The sequence below is a fragment of the Pelophylax lessonae genome, assembly GCF_965119305.1.
Source record: "Pelophylax lessonae genome assembly, chromosome: 2".
In the NCBI taxonomy this organism is placed as follows: Eukaryota; Metazoa; Chordata; class Amphibia; order Anura; family Ranidae; genus Pelophylax; species Pelophylax lessonae.
The window spans coordinates 567134712-567153841 of NC_138769.1; the positions used below are offsets into that span (position 1 = coordinate 567134712).

Genomic DNA, 19130 nt, shown 5'->3' on the forward strand with positions numbered 1-19130 from the left:
ACGCAGCAAGCTGACTGCATGGCCTAGCAGGCCACAAGCAGCGGCCCAAATTTTCGTGGAGGCCCAGCTGCAAAAATGCACTGATCCCATTCCAGCAGATGCCCAAAGGAAGAGTGGGGGCCTTCAGCCAAACTCACTGGGGCTGCCCTCCAACGGAGGGGCCCGGACTCGGCCGCATGGCCTAGTGGCCCGCAAGCTGCAGCCTAAATTTTTGTGGGGGCGCCCAGCCGCGAGCCCCAGCGAAGCTAACCACCCAGGGGCAAGGGAGGGGAGGGCCGATGCCCTAACAGGAGGCAGTGGCTTCAGCCACCCTCACAGGGGCCACTCCACAGTTTCCGACCAGTAGGCCGTGGCTTTGCAAGGGGGGCTGAAAAACCCACTGTGACCACCGAAAGTTTAGAGGGGCTGGGGGGAAGGAAAGGAAACCGGGGGTCCCGCCGTCCCAGGGAAGGGGCCCATGTCCACCCCAAAACCCTCCAGGAGTAGAAGAGGGACAGCTACTTACCATACCACGAACATAGTGGGCACCGCTCCGGACAGACCACCGCTCCGTCAGAATGTGGGCGGCTGTCGGCCAGGAGGAACGCTGCGACCGATGCCAGGTCGTATGCGCCCTCGCAAGATATTTAACTCGCACCCAGCCCCCGTCCAGTGGGGCTATGTTGTGGCCAAACTAGCGCGGAGCTGACGCCTGCGTGTGCTGGTTGGCCAGACTGGGGGGGACCCTCTGGATCTAGATTATCCAGTCCGTCACCCGGCAATTGATTGTAGATTTTCACAGGAACAAAATAACAAAGATAGAAAAAAATCCCATTTAAAAAAGGAAAAAATAAAATCAGCAGGACCAGAGATCCCAGCAAGGAACTAGGTTCTTACTTCTGACTAGGCGCAAAAAAAAAATAAAAAATAAATACAGTTAAGAGTGGGTGTATACACCCTGGGACTGCCCATAGGCGTAGGCAAGCTTTTTCCTGCCTAGTGTCCTACTCCTGTAGGGGCAGTATAACGCAATGTTTAAGAAGAATCAGGAGCTGTGTCCGTCAATGAATGAATTTAAAAACTATTGACATTTCACCATTTAAAGACAACTTCACACAATCACTGAAAGAAAATAAGTTGCTGTATCAATGGATTCTAGTAATCAAATAAAGGTTAATGCTTAATAATACAAAACACAATATTTCACGAAGTCACCAATAAGCCACAAGTTTATTAAATCAATAGAAATAGTATAAATCTCAATTCTAGCTGCACCGACCCAAGAGCAAGATGAAAGGAGATCAGTCTGAAGGATCCTCACATCGTCAATTCCTACAAAAGACAAGAGAAGCAGAGTTAAAGAATAATCTCTCTCAACAAACATGGTTTTCATAGCTGCAACTTACATTCATTGTCATTTTGGAGTTCAAGAGGTAGCTGTAAGGATTTATTTTGCATTTAAAGAAATAGCATAATTATTTTTGTTTATGTACTTCTGGTCCAGTATACAGATTAGTGGGCTGCTGTTTTTTACACTTTTTTTGGTTTTTAAAATTACATTTGAGCATATGGGTTGCAATAAAACATAGTAATCGTAATAGCTGCTTCATGTCTTAGCTGTGCTCAGAGCACACAAAGTAGCAATTTCAGGAATTACAAAGATACACACCACTGCCCAGCTATAACTACTCTACTACTTCCTGGGTCAACTATCTGGCAATAGAACAGAGGTGAAGATGGTGTAATTCCATAACTAGTGAGCAAGCCGGAGGCCAAGGCTGCAATTTGTACTGCTGAACCTGGATATAAAAAGTACCATCCACTTGACTTTGTTGCAAAGCTTTGTTCAATAGTTTAGATAGCAAAACATTGTTTTTAGGGATATGAATCACACCAAGCCCCCAGGGAAAAATAGTGCACAGCAAGGGTGGGCAATTCAGCAAGGCGTGCTTATGATTGAATGGCACTCTACACACATTATCAAACTGGTAGATTGTAGGAATGATTACACAGTAGGCTGACCAAACAAGCAAATGTTTTGTTAGTTAGGATGAAAGTTCTGAGTTACTGCTCTTGTAACAAGTTGCAATGTCCTGGAGTTTTTGGAATACATACGTACCATGATAGCATTTACTATGTCATTGCTGTTGTTCTTCAGAGCGCGCACAGCCTTCGCCCTAGACACGTTCGCCTGTGACATTACAAGCTCGATGTCCTTCACTTCTACTCCAGTCTCATCAACCTAAGATCAAAAAAGCAAAAGTTACATGTGTAGAAACAAAGCATCTAATCATCTAATCATGGAAAACAGAGGTCTCTTCAAATCAGTGTTCAGAGTGAAAGCATTCTGCTGAAGTAACTAATTCCGGTAATCATACAGACAAGGTTCCAAGCATTGAGCTGCAGTAGGTAAATTGTTTACTTTTCACAATAGTGCTCGTCAATGCATTCAAATCACAGCACTTAGGCTCGGTTCATATATATGTGGGACCGGTTTCTATTCAGTGGTTCAGGTGTAAAATTGACACTTAAAATTGCACCTGAACCTGACTGAAAAACACACAGGACCCTTTTCTAATTCGCACCATTACAGACCTGCATGTAAGTGAACTGGCTCCATTAATAGCCACCCTGTTTCATATTATGCGAATCAGATGCAGTTCAAAACGCATCCGATTCCCATATATGCAAACCGAGACTTACTTGCATTAATCCTATGCATATTAAAGGGGTTAGAGGAGTGTAACCCAGGGCTCAGTAAGGCTGGATTCGCACCTTTGCTATTTTGCCAGATGCAGTTTTAACGGAAATCAAAGAAAATACATTGGGACAAGTCATAAGTGTGTTATTGCACATTATGACAAACATCTACATGTGTTGATGTAGGATATAATGTGTTTTAAATGTGCAATGGGGAGCAACGTGTGCTCTGAAGAATTTCCTTCAATATTGAAGAAAAAACTATTAAGAAACAAAATTAAAAAAATAAAAAAAAAGTAAAATTAGAGGAAATTACAAGTTGCATGTGCACTTCTTGAGCTGCTTGTTATGTTTCCAGGAGCTTGTCCCCAGCTCTCTCAAGAGCAGGCTTCAATTCTGATAGTATAGCTCGAAAATGTTGAATTTGACCACCCCTTGAGCTACTACATTTAAGTTTCATTGTCATTTTTGCTCGAAATACACTACAATCGTTAGACTAGAACAGGACAAAAAAAACTTACAAAATGCCTACTAAATCTAAAAACAGTGTTGGAGGCATTTTAAAGGGAAGAGATGACAAAGTGCTGGGAGAATATGCAGAGATAAGGCAGAGCAGTGACAGGAAGGTAGTTGTCAAATTTTAGGTGAACAGATGTGATCAGCAGCATGTCAGCCATCAATCCCAACTATTTTTTTTATTCAGAGGAGTCTGCTGCAAGTTCATGGCCATGGGGGGAATGCAGCTTACATAAGGATTACTGACCTGGCCAGCTAGCAGTGGTGCTGTTCCCCCATTGTTCTTAACAGGGTGGCGGCAAAAGGGTGAAAAGCTAGTATATTTGAATTAATGCCTAACTCTGTATTACATTTTTCATTATATAGGCGTTACCCTTGACAACTAGACAATGAGAACCCATGAATAGCAACTAGAGTCCTTGTTTGATCTTTTAATTCTCAAACTTAGTTAATAATAAGCCTCACACCTTATTTCACTGTTAATAAATTAGCTTTTTTTTTTTTTTGAGTATTTTATGTATTACAGTCCTGCCATTATTAGGCAGTGTTCCAGAACAAAACTCCAAACGCCACGTATAGTCTTGATCAATGATCATCAACCAGGTTATACAAAAAGTAAAATAAACGGTTCATTGTCAGTAAACTTCAAAAAGATCTCACCTCTTCCTCTTCGCTCTCCTCTTGTACTGTGGGAGTCTGTGTGTTTTCCTGTATGTTTGATACTGCTTCTCCCTGTACTTTGAATTTTTCAGCAGCAGCAAGCTGGGCTTGTTGTGAGAGGTCTTCAATCTAGCAGTGTTGAAAAAAATAAATAATTGTGTGATTTAGCCCAATTAGACACATTGCAACAAAATGACATTCAATATATAGCAATAAATCCTGTTCCGACAACATTATAAAGCGATTGCAGTACACACCTTAGCCTCTCCGAAAACAATGTAAGTGTCAGATGCTGGGCTCTTGTATACATCTGGTTTTGTAATGACAAATAAGATGTTTTTGGATTTTCGGATAGTGACTCTTGTGACCCCAGTAACCTGGCGAAGCCCCAGCTTTGACATAGCCTAAGAAAGAAAGAAAAATAAAAAAATGTAGTACAGCAGGGCTTATTAAGCCAAAGAAAAAATAAATAAATAAAAAGTTAAAAAGTTTAAATTACACCAAATAGCAACAGTTCTCTACAAAATTTCTTAAACTACTTTTGGGAAGTGGCACTAATCGAGATAAACCAATAGAAAAACAAATGCCTGCAAACAAGTCAACCCACCAATGTCATGCAAGCTAAAAAGAAAAACATTACTGAATGGAGGTGAGCTTTTAAACCTAGGGAGGATTTCTAAGCCCTAGAATGCTCTTCTGCAACTAGGACATTTACCATTTTCAAAACTTTGACAATACCATTAACAAAGCTTAATGCTTTGTTTCAAATTAGAAGTAATATGTGGATTTGCAATGATTTAGACACGTATATATGGGACAGTTTACCTTCCTTGCTTTCTTTTCACTCCTGCTTTGTTTTGCTTTGCTGACAGGTTCCTCATCTATTTCCGCTGCTGCAGCAAGCTGCAAAAGATGTGTAAAGGGCGTTAGTATATGGTGAGCCTATATAAGCCTTATAAACATGTTCTGACTAGGACAGATTAACTTTTTTTTTTTTAAATGCGCAGGTTTGAAAATGCGGCATGTTAAAAAAAAAAAAAAAAAAAAAAAGCAGAGACACAAAGATTTGAGAAAAACCCAACTTCTGGTAAATTCTGATATTAAAGCGGAGTTCCACCCTGGTTATACATTTTTTAATAAAAATACCCCCGGGACAGTCAAGGCTAGCACATTCCACAATGGCTAGCCTCTGATCTGTCCTGGGTTGCACTTACCTTTTAGAAGAAATACTTACCTTGAAAATGTCTTGTCCAGCGCTGCCATCTCAGGTGTGGGCAGCTTGAAGCCAGCGCGATCCTCTTCTGTGTCCTCTTCCTCCTTCTTCGGTCCCACGATGCACTGCACCGGCCCCGACGTCACTTCCGGTGCGCGAGCGTCATCCCTCCACAGCTTCTGGGCATGCCCAGAAGCTGTTTAGAAGGGAATGACATGCGCGCCCCGGAACTGATGTCGGGGCCGGTGCAGGCGCAATGATTCCTGGGAGCGATGACGTTCAGCTCCCAGGAATCATTGCAAAGGCCAGGAAGTGACGAATCACCGTGGCCGCCGAGGGGAGGAAGAAGGAAGTAAGGTAAGTTTTTTTTTTTTTTTTACTTGCCTTGTAGAGAAAATATAAATTGCGATTATCCATTTGTTTTTCAGGTGACCCGGAGCGAGAAGATGGAAGCAAGTATAAATTTAGGGTGGAACTCCGCTTTAAGTACTTCAACGTTTTGTATTTTTTTTTTTTAATTATTCTAGGGGCATTAAAGGGTGGGGGTGGCCTATAATAAAATAAAAACATAATTGTAATGACAAACAAAAACGAGTCCATGAGTATAGAATTGCAGAGCTACCCAATCATGTTTTAAGTGAAGTATAGGGTACAAAAAAAAACACATTCAGTAGATGCCTGCAATACATGCATGTTTCCATATTAAAAACAATGCAAATGAAGAAAAAAAAAAAAAAGCTGCTGATCTGTTAGAATTTCATCAAGCTTCAAATTCCTATTTAGGCTGACAACACTGCCTTTACTGCACCAAATTATAAAAAGATAGGTTCTCCTTTTGAATAGGGTGCAACATGTAACATGTTCAAAGAGTCTCCCTCTCTCCCCTTAGTTCCCTGTTAACAGTGGGCAGCGGTTCTTCTCCCCACACCCGCTTTCACATTTCAAAATCTATGTGGTTGTGCAGGATTCATGCACAGTGAATGAAGAAACTACAAATCCCATCTGTCACCATGGCACCTCAAGGGCCCTTTTAAGCACCCTCGTAGTCCATTGACGCTTTTAAACAGAAAGCCTGCACAAAAGTTTAGGCTAAAAATCTGGCAGGTCTGCAGAAGCCTGACACTGTACCTGTGATCCACTGATTGTAGATGTAATGCTCTGCAGGCTCCTGTGAAAAAAATGCACTTCTTCCCTGCAAAAACATGTTCATTTATTATCTATATTTTTTTAAGGTCAACTTATGGTGCTTTTCCACTGCATGGAACTCAACGGTTTTGGTTTGCTTTTGTGCTTTTCCACTGCTGGTACCGCATAGTACGGTATATGAATGGTTCGGTACAGTGGCGCTTTTCCACTACATGGAAACGAACGGTGCGGCTTAAACAGTACCACCTCAGTTGTGGTTCCAACAGGGCCATACCGGTACCATATCCCACAATCCTTTGCATGCAGCCTTGACTGTTTGTCACTACTAGCCACTGATTGGTCAGAGAATCATTGTTATCCCACCCACTTTACTTTAGTGGAAAAGCAAACCATACCGAACCGTTCCAACAACGTACCATGCAGTGGAAAACCAACAGAGCCAAGCAGGGCCGAGCCGGTACTGGCAGTGGAAAAGTGCCATTAGCCTTTAAACAGTGTTTTCAGCACTGCCAGGTTCATAGTGAACTATGTAGCACTAACATAAATTGTGATTTTAGTGCATCAAAGGCAGAGTATACAGGTTACTTTATTTCTGGAAGGGACAGCAGGTATTTTTCTTTACTGCAACTGTAAAGGGATAAAGAACATGGAATTGTGTATGAAGAGTAAAGATTAAATGAAGGCTGCTTTTTTTTTTTTTTTTTTTTTTACACACAGACATGCACTTTAAGGGCTCTTTCACACTAGGAGTCCGTCAAACGGTCTCCGTTTATCTCAGCGGGGGATCGATCCGCCGATCCCCCGCTGAGCAGGACGATGACAGCTGTTCTCCGCGCTGTGTGCGAAAACACAGCTGTCAGGTCCCCATGCATATCTATGGGGGAATCGGATGGAAAAATAGGGTTTCCATCCGTCCAGATTTGATGGATTGGACATGTCTCCGCTGACATCCGATGCCCCATAGACATGCATGAGGTGACCGTTCAGATCAACCAAAAAAATGGACAGGCATATCTGTATGGTCCGCCTTTGTGAAAGGGGCCTAATGCTTGTATTTTGGACATCTAGGGTCTGTGGAGCAACTGCATTTAGAAGATAACATTGTAGAAAAAAATACCACTAGGAATATGCTTTTACACATCTAGCACACAACTGACTCAAGTCAGAAAACAAACCAGATGAGGTTTCTTTTTTTAAAAGATGTGAGTTTTCAGCCAAGACTAAAGCAATTTTGGAAATTAGTCACGTTGTAAAAAAAAAATAAAAATTCTCATCCTAATGAAGCTTTCACTAATTCCTTAAACATTTTACCTGCGCCTGCTGTGTGGATGTTTGTGTGGAGTCCTGTTCCAACTCTGGAGGAGAATCATCGCTGTCTGACTCTGTTCCTGAACCTGCAAAAAGTAAAATAACCAGAATTAGGCTTCTGTTATAACAGATGAGGAATTGGGACTCACATTACTGCAACAAACCTATAAACGAAGTAAAAGCTTAGTTTGAATAAACTGCCAAAACAATCTACAGCCTAAAAAAAAAAAAAAAAAAAAAAAAAAACCCACAAGCACAAAAACTAAAATTTATATATCCTGGATAGATGGCCTTTGTGGCATTTACCTGCACTTTTTAAAATTCCACAAATCCAACTTCACTGTTCAGATGTAAAATGTCCATAATCCATGCAAATAACACAAAACGAACAATAATCTTACACAAAAAAGACAAGACTGCTTCTGGTGCAACACCTGGATTACAATAAGAGAATACTAAAGAACCAAGTGTGTTTTACCAGTTTATCAAACTCCACAATTTAGTCTTTATAAATGTAGCAATAAATGTAGAAATCAAAGTTGATCTTAAAACACATTGGATACTTACTGATGCTAGGTTAGAGAATTTGGATGCTGAATTGAGAATTACAACTGAACTAGGCACAGTAGATTCTAAAATGACTATATTACCAGGAGAGGCCTAGGTTTGTTATAGCATTCCAAATGTAATCAAACATGATATGGCCATTGTGAAGTATGGTTTATTTGCACACCATCCACTAGACTGGACTAGACAAAAGAACAGGGTGACAAAAGAACACCAGGCCAAAGTAGACAAATCTAAACAGACAACATTTCTGGAGACTTCAGGCAAGAAGGCCTAGAACAGAGAACTCAATATAACATACACTTACATCTATTCATGGTAGTTATTTTTGGGCTGCTGTACAAAAAAAAGAGCTAAGAAATCATTGCCTCAGGTCAAATTTCAGTTACTGAGAAAAGAAACCATGAAGCTCACTGGCTGCTTGAGGAAATTAATTAAAATCTGCAGATTTCCTTGCTCTAGTTTTTATGCCGCAGCCCTTCCCTAAGTGTTCCAATAAATGTTAGCAACAGAAAATCATGCTACAACTGGGTGTTTTTCCTTCCAGGGCATACCAAGCCTAAACTAATGGCGAGGTTTCTTAGACTTAACTTGACACAAAATGGACCTCACTGCAATACTCAAGAGGACTTGTCATTAGAGCTACCTTAATAACAATTGTATTTCATAAATGTCTGCCACAATGCTCAATAGTGAATCCTGCATTGCCATAAAAGAGCTTAATACACTTTTGTTCAAACTTCTCTTTTTTAAATTTTAAAAATTACGTAACACTACATACATTTTGTAATTTAAAGAACAAGTAAACTTTAAAAGTACGAAATCACCATGCTGTGTCCTCTTTGTAGTTTGGCATTAAACAACATACCTCAGAAGCATCACTGTCCAGACTAAACAGGTCAAAAAGTCTTTAAAGTGTTACTAAACCCACAACAGTAAAATCAGTCTATATATGCATATAAAGCATGCTTGTTATACTCCCTGTTAACCCTAAGATGGTAATCCTCTGCACTGTGAAAAAAGGCTGTTTGATCCTGTCTTTTGTGATCCTCCCCTTCTTCCAAAGTCCCCACTATATCTCCTGATAGTAGTACAGGGCACTGCACATGCTAAGTTTGGAGTGTATTGCTAATGAGTTTTTTTATTTTGGAAGGGTGCATGTGATGTGCACAGGGCTAATCAGCACTGTCCTGACAGAGGGCCAGGAGTCATGCAGCCTCATAGGACAGTCAGAGGAAAATGAAAAAACTCCTACAAGCTTTAACCAGTGCTCGGCTGGACACTGATAGAAGTCACAAGACTGCTATAACTGCTGAGAAAAAGTATTTAGCAGTTTATATTTACTAAAATAACTGCTTTTTCATGTTCCATGTACTGTGGGAAATCAGCTATAGTGAATGCATGGTCCTGGGTTTATTAAGACTTTAAAGGACACAGCTTTTCCATATTCTGCAGTCCATGCAGTGAAACCAACACATGTCCCAACAGAGCATAGTGGTGATATTTCAAGCAAACTCTTAGAACTGCGACTATGGAAGAGTGTGCACACCGCAAAGAAGGCTGGACAACAATTAAGCATATGAAGTTTTATATCCACATATGAGGACAGAGTGCAGTGTTCCTGGAATTATACTAAAACATGCATTAAAAAAAAAATGTCCCTTTTTTAAAATCAGCAGCCAAATATGATATTATACAACTGCTAAACATTTTGCCACTTAGCCAGGTAGAAAATAACTGGAATTTGAGTATTAGTTTTAACAAAAAAAAGAAGGTGGTGGAACATTGACATGTATGTAACTGAGCTTAGGTTTTCAGTTTAAATAATTGGTATGGCTATTATCAGGAACTTAAAAATACAAGGATTGTAAGGGCCTTGAGAATTGGAAGAAAAACAAATATTTGTTACATCTACTTCATAACATCTTAAAATTTAAATGGAAAGAAAACCACCCATATTTCTAAAAAAAATTCACACTGTGTTAGTAATATTTTAATGGCCTTAAGCCCAACACCATGCACTGCAACAAGGTTCTAGAAAACACCAGGTAGAATACCCTTGTCATTCTTCAGCACGGGCTCCTTCAGAGGAGGGCCTACAGGAAGTTTGGGAGGAGCGATGTTTACCACAACAGGTTGGAAGACCGCCTCCTCAGCAGGAATCTCTGGAGGAATTAGGGGTGGCATTTCCTCATCTTCAGCAGGGGGTGCAGGTGGGACAGTTTTAGAGGCAAGAGGAGAAATAGAAATAGGAATAGGGGACACAGGCTCTAAAGAAGGCAAAGCAGCAGGAAGGGTTAGCTCTTTGGCAGGACTTGCCGTATCTAGCTCTGGAGTGGGCTGCGTAGGAGAGGAAACGCTCTCAGCTTTACTAGCTAGAAGAGGAGAAGACGACACATTAGAAGAAGGAGAAAATGAATGGTCAGTAGATAGGGTCAAATCATTGCTGATAACAGATGCAGCAGAAGCAGGCATTAGTAGAGAGGTGGTGCAAACCATGAGTAGGGAGTCAGACTTAGCTGTGTCATTAAGAGATTTCAGTGAAACATCAGCAGGCAGTGAAATACTGGAGTTGGCATGCTTTGGCTCAAAATGGTAAGTACTTGCATAGGGATCATCATGCGGGATTGAATCAGTGGTACGGAAGTGAATTAGTTCTTGTTCATTAGATATAGGAGCTGATTCTATCGGTAGAACCTTAGAGCTTGCTTTGAATATATCCATCACTTTATCAGCATCCACTGATGCCTCCTCGCTCTGCTCAGAGACTTTGTAGCCGGCGGCAAGAGGTTCCACAGTTGACTCGGCAGCCTCAGCCGCCTCCCCGGGGGCTTCAGGGTCGGCAGGCGCCTCCCCGGGGGCTTCAGGGTCGGCAGGCGCCTCCCCGGGGGCTTCAGGGTCGGCAGGCGCCTCCCCGGGGGCTTCAGGGTCGGCAGGCGCCTCCCCGGGGGCTTCAGGGTCGGCAGGCGCCTCCCCGGGGGCTTCAGGGTCGGCAGGCGCCTCCCCGGGGGCTTCAGGGTCGGCAGGCGCCTCCCCGGGGGCTTCAGGGTCGGCAGGCGCCTCCCCGGGGGCTTCAGGGTCGGCAGGCGCCTCCCCGGGGGCTTCAGGGTCGGCAGGCGCCTCCCCGGGGGCTTCAGGGTCGGCAGGCGGAGCCGCCTCCCCGGGGGCTTCAGGGTCGGCAGGCGGAGCCGCCTCCCCGGGGGCTTCAGGGTCGGCAGGCGGAGCCGCCTCCCCGGGGGCTTCAGGGTCGGCAGGCGGAGCCGCCTCCCCGGGGGCTTCAGGGTCGGCAGGCGGAGCCGCCTCCCCGGGGGCTTCAGGGTCGGCAGGCGGAGCCGCCTCCCCGGGGGCTTCAGGGTCGGCAGGCGGAGCCGCCTCCCCGGGGGCTTCAGGGTCGGCAGGCGGAGCCGCCTCCTCGGGGGCTTCAGGGTCGGCAGGCGGAGCCGCCTCCTCGGGGGCTTCAGGGTCGGCAGGCGGAGCCGCCTCCTCGGGGGCTTCAGGGTCGGCAGGCGGAGCCGCCTCCTCGGGGGCTTCAGGGTCGGCAGGCGGAGCCGCCTCCTCGGGGGCTTCAGGGTCGGCAGGCGGAGCCTCTTCCCCGGGGGCTTCAAAGTCTGTGGCCAGAGTGTCTTTCTCAGCAGCTTTAGAACTGAAGGAAAGATCTTCCTTCTGAATTGATGCAGTGGTTTTAAAGTCAGCAGCCAAGGCCACTTTTTCCTCAGTCAACAGGTCAGTGTTAGCAGCTAGAGCAGCCTCCTCTGCCGCTTCACAGTCAGGAGCTGGAGTCTCATTGGTTTGTGCAGACACTTTATAGCTACTGGTTAGAGACTCCTCAGTTAGTGAGACCGCTTTATAGTCAACAGCCAGGACATCTTCCTCAGTTAAAGCAGCAACAATAGCACCTTCCTTCATCAGGGTGCCAGCTACAAAGTCAGAAGCCAGAGCCTTATCAGTTTGTACAGCAGCCACAAATTCCTCTCTTGGGCATGTAGCAGGTTCAGGGTCATCAGCTGGAGCCTCCTCCTTGGCCACCACAGAAAAAACAGGGTTTGAAGCTGCCACACCGCTAGTCGGTTCTTTGGCTGCATAATCAGCAGCGAGTTTGTCTTTAGACACCACACTTAAAACCTTAATTTCAGAGTCAGCAGGCATGCCCTCTTCCCACATCAGTAGCGCCATCTCCTCTGCTGGTCTTGTGGATTCAGAATCCGCAACAGGCATCCCTTTTGCTGGCATTTCGTGAGAGAAAGATTCAGCATCGGGTTTTATATCAGAAGCTACAGGTAAGTCCTCTAAAATGAATGCACTAGTTTTACAGACAGCAGCAGGTATTTCAAACTCTGTTGGTAAAATGGTTTTAGCAGCTTGCAGCTCTTCAGTTGACACATGAGCTTTACAATGTTGAATGTGCATTTCTAAAAGTGAATTATCCAAGGTCACGGAGTTTACAACAAGCTCAGTTTCAGATGGTAACAGGTAATCAGACTTCAGTACTTCTCCCTCACATGGTATTGTTTCATTTAGAGGATTTTTTTCTTCCAGTGAGATTTTAGAATCTGCCATATGCACTTCTTCCAGTATCTTATATTCCACCACAAGATCTTTAGGCAGCATCTGTAAGGCTGCAGGCAACTTATCAGCTAACTGAGGAGCTACTTCAAACTTGGACTCGATAACACGTTCAGGAAGATAATCCAATCTGGCTTCCAGCATTACTTCTATAGGAGAAGCTCCTGAAGTGACAACAAATGTATTGACATCTTGCAGATGCGAAGTCTCAGTTGTCATGCCAAAGGCAGAACTGGGTGCATCGATGACATCAGGATTTCGGTTATCAATGCATGTATCTGATACATTAGAAAACAATTCATTCGTATTAATCCAATTATTTGTATCATCTTCAGCTACCTCATCCAAATTCTGACTGACTTCAGGGTTGACTTGAAAAACTGGATCTTCTAAAGGAGTTTTCATCTCTGGTGGCAAGCCCTGTTCAGTTATTAAAGCATTTTGAATTAAATGCTTGGCACGAGATCCTGGAATTGGGTTAGCTGATAAATTCCCAAGAGACTTATTTTCCAGAATCGTAATTACTTCAGTATCATCAGGACTGGCTTTGGCACTGTCATATTCCACTTTAACATCCAGAAAACCAGCTGCATCTGTAATATAAGGCTGTTCAAAGTCACTAGCCACATCTGCTGGCAGAATAACATCCGCCCCTGAGGTTTCTGTAGGTATAACTACAGTGTCTTCAGGAGAGCTAAAGGGAGCTACTACACATGCCACACACAAATCATCACATTCTTGATGGATGAGGTTAGAGGCAAGCAGTGCAGACAGACTTTCCACCTCAGGCTGGCCTATAGCACTATTAACTACATCAGCTTTAAAATCCAGTGGAAACAGAAGGCCACATTAATAAAGCGCAACATCAAATTTATAAGCAAAGAAAAAAATTGGGGGAGAAAAGTTATTTATGTCCATGCAAAACATGACAAAAACATATTACAGTTGCTTGGTTTTGTTTGAACTATACCTTCTAGGTAAATCACTACTGAAATAGGTGGCATCTTTGTAGCAAAGCCAAAGTTAAATACAAAAAAACTTGGGCAACTACATTTTTACATCATTTTTTAAAAAGACATTTCATTCCCACTGACAATTTAGAACACACAGCTAAACTGAAAGTGTTAGTTCACCTCTACAAAAAAATAGTACTTCTAAAAGTAAACCAACACTGGGCCCCCTCCCTGCAGTACTCCCCTCCACTGTCAGAGCTCTTGCAGCCAGCCCTGGAATTTGAAATCCCTATGTTCTCCCTCATCTCCGTCAGTGCTTCTAGTCCGAACCAGTTGGATTCTGATTGGTCGGCGCTGTTCATGCGCACCCCCCAGGGGGGTATGGCGTTCATTCACCTTTACATTTTTTCTATAAAAGGTGAACCCTTTAACAAATCTTAAGCAATTAACTCACATAAATCCTCTAAAAGGGGAAGGTTTGTTTTTTTACTGATATCCCCATGGATAAAGCAAAGTCAAAAGCAATATTTGCCAAAAAAAAAAAAAAAAGAAAAATTCTCTTTCGTTCAATAATGGACACAGCGCCCGATTCTTCTAAACCATTGGGTTATACTGTCCCCTACAGGAGTAAGACACTAGACAGGAAAAAGCTTGACTACTCCGCCTATGGACAGTTCCGGGGGTACACACACACACACACACTCGGCTATAGTCAGGATGTAAGGACCTAGTTCCTTGCTGGGATCTCTGGTCCTGGCAATTTTTTTTCCTTTTAAATGGATTTTTTCCTCGGTTATTTTGTTCTTGTAAGAATCTACTATCAACTGCCGGACTGGGCGACAAATGGAATAATCTAGACCCCGGGGGTCCCTCCAGTCTGGCAAGCAAGCGTGTGCAGGCCTCAGCTCCGCTCACCAATATGTGCTGGGGAGGGGGGGTACCTGGTGATCATCTTCTGCGAGCAGAGTCTGACTGCTCTGATGGACACCTTGAAAATCTACCATCGTATTTGGAAGACGTACGTTGCGGGGCGAGTCTTTTGGGGTTCTCCTTTGCTCCTTTTCGGTGGCTTGGATCTTGGCTTTCCTCCAATGGAGGGGTTGAGCAGCACCTGGCCTTGAGTACCATCAGGGGCCGGGTTTCGGCCTTGGTGGTTTTATTTCAACGTCGAAGGGCCACGCTTTTCTTGGTGGGTACCTTTATCCAGGGAGCTCGACACTTGGTTCCTCCAATGCAGTCTCCATTACCACCGTGGGTCCTCAAATTAGTATTGTCAGTTATCCAGGATCTCCCTCCGAAAATATTGGGAGGTTCCCCTGCTTACGTTGTCCCAGAAGGCAGACTTTTTTGGTGGCTATTACTTCTACGTGCAGGGTGTAGGAGCTGGCGGCGGCGTCATGTCATTCACCTTACCTGTTGGTTTACAGAGCTAAGGTGGTTCTTCCCTGTCCGTTGTTCCTTGCAAAGGTCGTCTCCGATTTCCATTTGAATGAAGACATTGTGTTGCATTCCCAATGTCCAAGGCCTAAACATCCTAAGGAAATTGCTCTGCATTCCCTGGATGTGGTTCAGGCAATCAGGGTGTACTTGGCAGCTATGGAGTCTTTTAGGAAGTCAGACTCCATATGTACTCACGGTTGGACCTCGAAAAGGATTGGGCGTTTACTACACTGCGGCGTCTATAGCCCCCCTATCACATCTGCATGACACTTCAGATGCCACGATCGATTTAGTAGATTCCCTCCAAAATACCGTCCGACGAACTTGCAGCCATACTTGACTCATTCCCTTCGTTTGTGGGACCCAGTCAAATTTTCAGCTAACCTTACTCTGCCCACCCATCTGCCACTGCTATTGCCCCATGTTTCAACCTGGTTATATAAACCCTCAGCAATTTTCTTGGTGGACTGATCATGGTGTCGTGGATATCCATTCGCTATTTACTCCTACTAAAAATACTCCCCTTTGAATCTTAGATCCTCCCATGAAATTCTCCTACGTGAACACTATAGATAACTTCAACTCTGACATTTCCTCCAACAACTTATCAAATCCTAGCCTTTACCCTATACATTAACGCCCTTTGAGAGCCTTAGCAGGGTAAGATCTCACTCGCCGGGGCTCATATCGCTTCTTTATGCCTCTATCATCTCTCGTGATAAACCTCCACTTCTGACTTATCATTCGCAGTGGGAAAAAGAATTGGGGAGGCAGTTGGATGGGGAAAATTGGCAACATATGACAGCTGCTCTGTTGAAATGCTCTCGTAATGTACCGATTTTGGAGAATGCATACAAGGTATTCTACAGATGCTATTACACCCCAGCTAGGTTGGCCAGGTTTATACCAACATATTCTCCCCTTATGCTTCCGGGGATGCTCCCAGGAGGGAACTATGGCTCATTTAGTGGACATGCCCCAAGGTGTGCAGACTGTGGATTAGGGTTTACGCCCCGCTTTGCACCATTTTTAACATTAATCTAAAAAGAGACCCCTATGAAGCCCTTTTATGCAAGCCAATAATTGAACTGTCTCGTCAACAACGCCAATTGGCTCAGCATCTGTTTACTGCTACAAAATGGACTATTGCTAAAGCTTGGAAAAACCCACTACTCAGCAGTCAAAAATCGTATGGATGACATTCTGACGAACGAAAAACTGACTGTTATAGTTACTGACTCATGATAAATTTCTTGAAGTGTGGCACCCATTGACGACGCATATCCCTCCATCCAGATTCAATGCCACTCTTCTCTCAATTTAGATGCTCCCGGGCGCTCGCCCCGCAGGACCAACACCAACCCTTCCGCTTTCCCTTGCCCCCTTTTTCCACCATCTCCTTCCATCTTCGTTCACTCTTCCTTTTTCTTGTGCCCCACCTGTGTTGACACGCCTCTGTGTTCTATATCAAATGAATATGCTTAACTACAGTATTCTCTCAATGGAACTCAGGAGTCAGTACTGTAGGTTTACAAGGCGGCCATCTGGTCGTCTGTGCACACTTTGTCAAAGTGGATGTGTTGGCATCTGCGGATGCTTCTTTTGGCCGAAAAGTTTTGCAGGCTGCTGTTTAGAGGACCTGGTCCTTTTTGAGGTTGTATTGTTTTCAGGTGAGCTCTAGTTGTTTTGGTTGAGCTCCATGTTACCTGGTTGGCTATGGTTAGCCTTGGGAATTTTTTTCTGCTGTTTTCCCACCCCTTATGTTTAACACTGCTGTGGGATGTCCCAATGGTTAAGAAGAATCAGGAGCTGTGTCCGTCAATGAATGAAAGAGAAAATGGGATTTTTGATTTACCGTAAAATCAATTTCTTTAATGTTCATTGACTGACAAAGCAAAGTTGGCTTTCTTCTGACACTGCTTGTAACAAAACGGAGTGCCTTTAGCTGAGTGTATACCCCCTGGGACTGCCCACAGGCATAGTCAAGCTTTTTCCTGCCTAGTGTCCTACTGTAGGGGGCAGTATAATCCAATGGTTATGAAGAATCAGGAGCTGTCCATCAATGATCATCAGAGAAATGGATTTTACAGAAAGTCAAAACCCCCATTGTTTATTGAATAGATGTCACAATACAATTACATATTCTGTGTGGAAACTTTACTATGCTCCATTTTTGATCAAGTAGATTGACTAAGGTTGTTAAAGGGGTACAAATAATAGTTTCCCAGAAATGAAAACAAAATCATTTGCACTTGATTCTGTGAAAAAGGTGAAGGAGAGGACAACTTTACTGTACATATGTAATAGATATTTCACGGATTAACTATGACCTTAAAGGACAAATACATTTTAGCCTGACAAGAGGGGGGGGGGGGGGGTAACGTGTTCCTGTTTAGATCAGTCACTCAGCCTTTCCTTCCTATTTAGCATACAATCACTGCAATAAGACAGGTTTGGTTATACAACTGCACATTATGCTGGAGAGCAGAGAACAGTGTAACTTGTCATATTAGTATTTACTATCTATACAACATGCAGATAACTAGAAATGCTATCAAAATCATTCAGGTGAGAAAGCATCTATGAACCAAGCTGAACAGAATGTGTGTTAGTGATTTAAATAAAAAATAAAAAAACACACACACACAGAACTATATGCAGATGATACCTGAAGTCTGCACATCAGAAACAGGGACCTTGGTTTCTGCAAGATCAACAAAATAAATGGAAAATGGACCTGAATGTGAGACAAGTTTTCATAAACACGGAGAAAAAAAAAAACCCCTCAGAATTTAAATTTTGGCAAAGATCAAAAGGAAGAGAGAAATTTCCCTTTCTAATGCATTACTATACAGTATTGTATACCAAACCCTATATCTGATTAAAGATACACATACGATAGCCAACCGGAAGAACATATATTTGATATCTCTGAACATGCTTTAGAGTTCTAATAGTTTATTACAATTTCTTCAGTTTTCAGCTGTGTTAGTAGACTTAGTAATGCAGCACTGTACCCATATTAATTTACTTTGCTGGTAATTAATAACTAACGTTTTTTTTCTTCTTTTGTGTATTAAAAAGGAAATTAAACATTTAAATTAGAGGGGCACCGATAATTTAGGCCGAAAATGTGACTATCCAATTTCGGCCGATAAGGGGTTAAGGATGCCGAAAATGTATGGCCGGTGATATCAGTAAAAAGTGAGCCCTTCACTTCCCTGTCATTTGCGGGTATCTCTGCTGACCGCTGCGATCCTAAGCCGGCGCTTCTTTGTGACCTACAGGGGTTGCTAGACAGCCAGCCGACTGGCGTCTAGCAACCAGTGACGTCTCGGGGGAGAGGGACCCAGGATGCACAGCGGACCCTCCTACGACCCTATTGCTGAATCGGTCCACCCACCTCCTCCCTTCATGTGCTGTTGGCTGCGGAGGAAGGCAAGGTGGATGTCTGCTTGTGTAAAAAAAGCTTGTCCCCTTTTCTCCTCCAAAAGCGTCAGTAGTTAGAACGGATGAAATGTATAATCACAGCCTAGTGCAGCTTGCCATTGGAGAGAGATCTCTGTCATTGCTTGCAGTTGTGCCTCCACGGTGTGTTTAGGTCCAGCAAGAACTCTTCAATGCTATTTCCCATTAAAGCGCTCTCTTTCTAAAAGGACGTGAATTGCATAATCCACGCAGCGGTATGTGACGCAAATCCCAAAAAGTTGATAATCAAATGAAATATAACAGAATTCCCATACTACACAATGCTCAAAAATGTGCAAATAATGCCAACAGTTCAGGAATACATTCCTAACCATAACGTGCACATTTGACAATAAGTGCTGAAAAATGGGTATCAAATTATACCCATTTTTCCAGCAATTGTCATATTTGCACATCTATTAAGAATTTATTCTTGATCTGTTGCATTATTTGCACATTTTTTAGAGCATCGTCTAATATGCGAATCATGCTGTTATATTTCATTTGAATATTGCTGTTCACATTTTATCACTATCTACTTCTTGGAATTTGCACCACACACCGCTGTGTGGAGTATGCGATTCACAGCATTTTCTGTTACAATAAATGTACAATTC

The 19130-nt window shown here is 43.2% G+C and overlaps 1 protein-coding gene across 50 annotated transcripts in view; it reads right to left on the minus strand.

Annotated features, from left to right (window-relative positions):
- Window positions 1–1190: 1190 nt before the first annotated feature.
- Window positions 1191–19130, minus strand: part of NACA (nascent polypeptide associated complex subunit alpha) — a 58565-nt gene continuing 40625 nt past the window's right edge. For 47 of the 50 annotated variants that reach the window (XM_082244984.1, XM_082244989.1, XM_082244987.1 and 44 more), the window contains 8 exons: window positions 17714–17749; window positions 10147–10464; window positions 7526–7608; window positions 4681–4758; window positions 4113–4259; window positions 3856–3984; window positions 2099–2221; window positions 1191–1311 (listed from right to left, as the gene is read on the minus strand). In XM_082244984.1, coding sequence (XP_082101110.1) covers window positions 1297–1311; window positions 2099–2221; window positions 3856–3984; window positions 4113–4259; window positions 4681–4758; window positions 7526–7608; window positions 10147–10464; window positions 17714–17749 — 929 coding nt within the window. In that variant the 3' untranslated portion in view covers window positions 1191–1296. The remainder of the gene's footprint in view (window positions 1312–2098; window positions 2222–3855; window positions 3985–4112; window positions 4260–4680; window positions 4759–7525; window positions 7609–10146; window positions 10465–17713; window positions 17750–19130) is intronic. The other 3 variants (XM_082245017.1, XM_082245016.1, XM_082245010.1) reach the window with 1 other exon arrangement.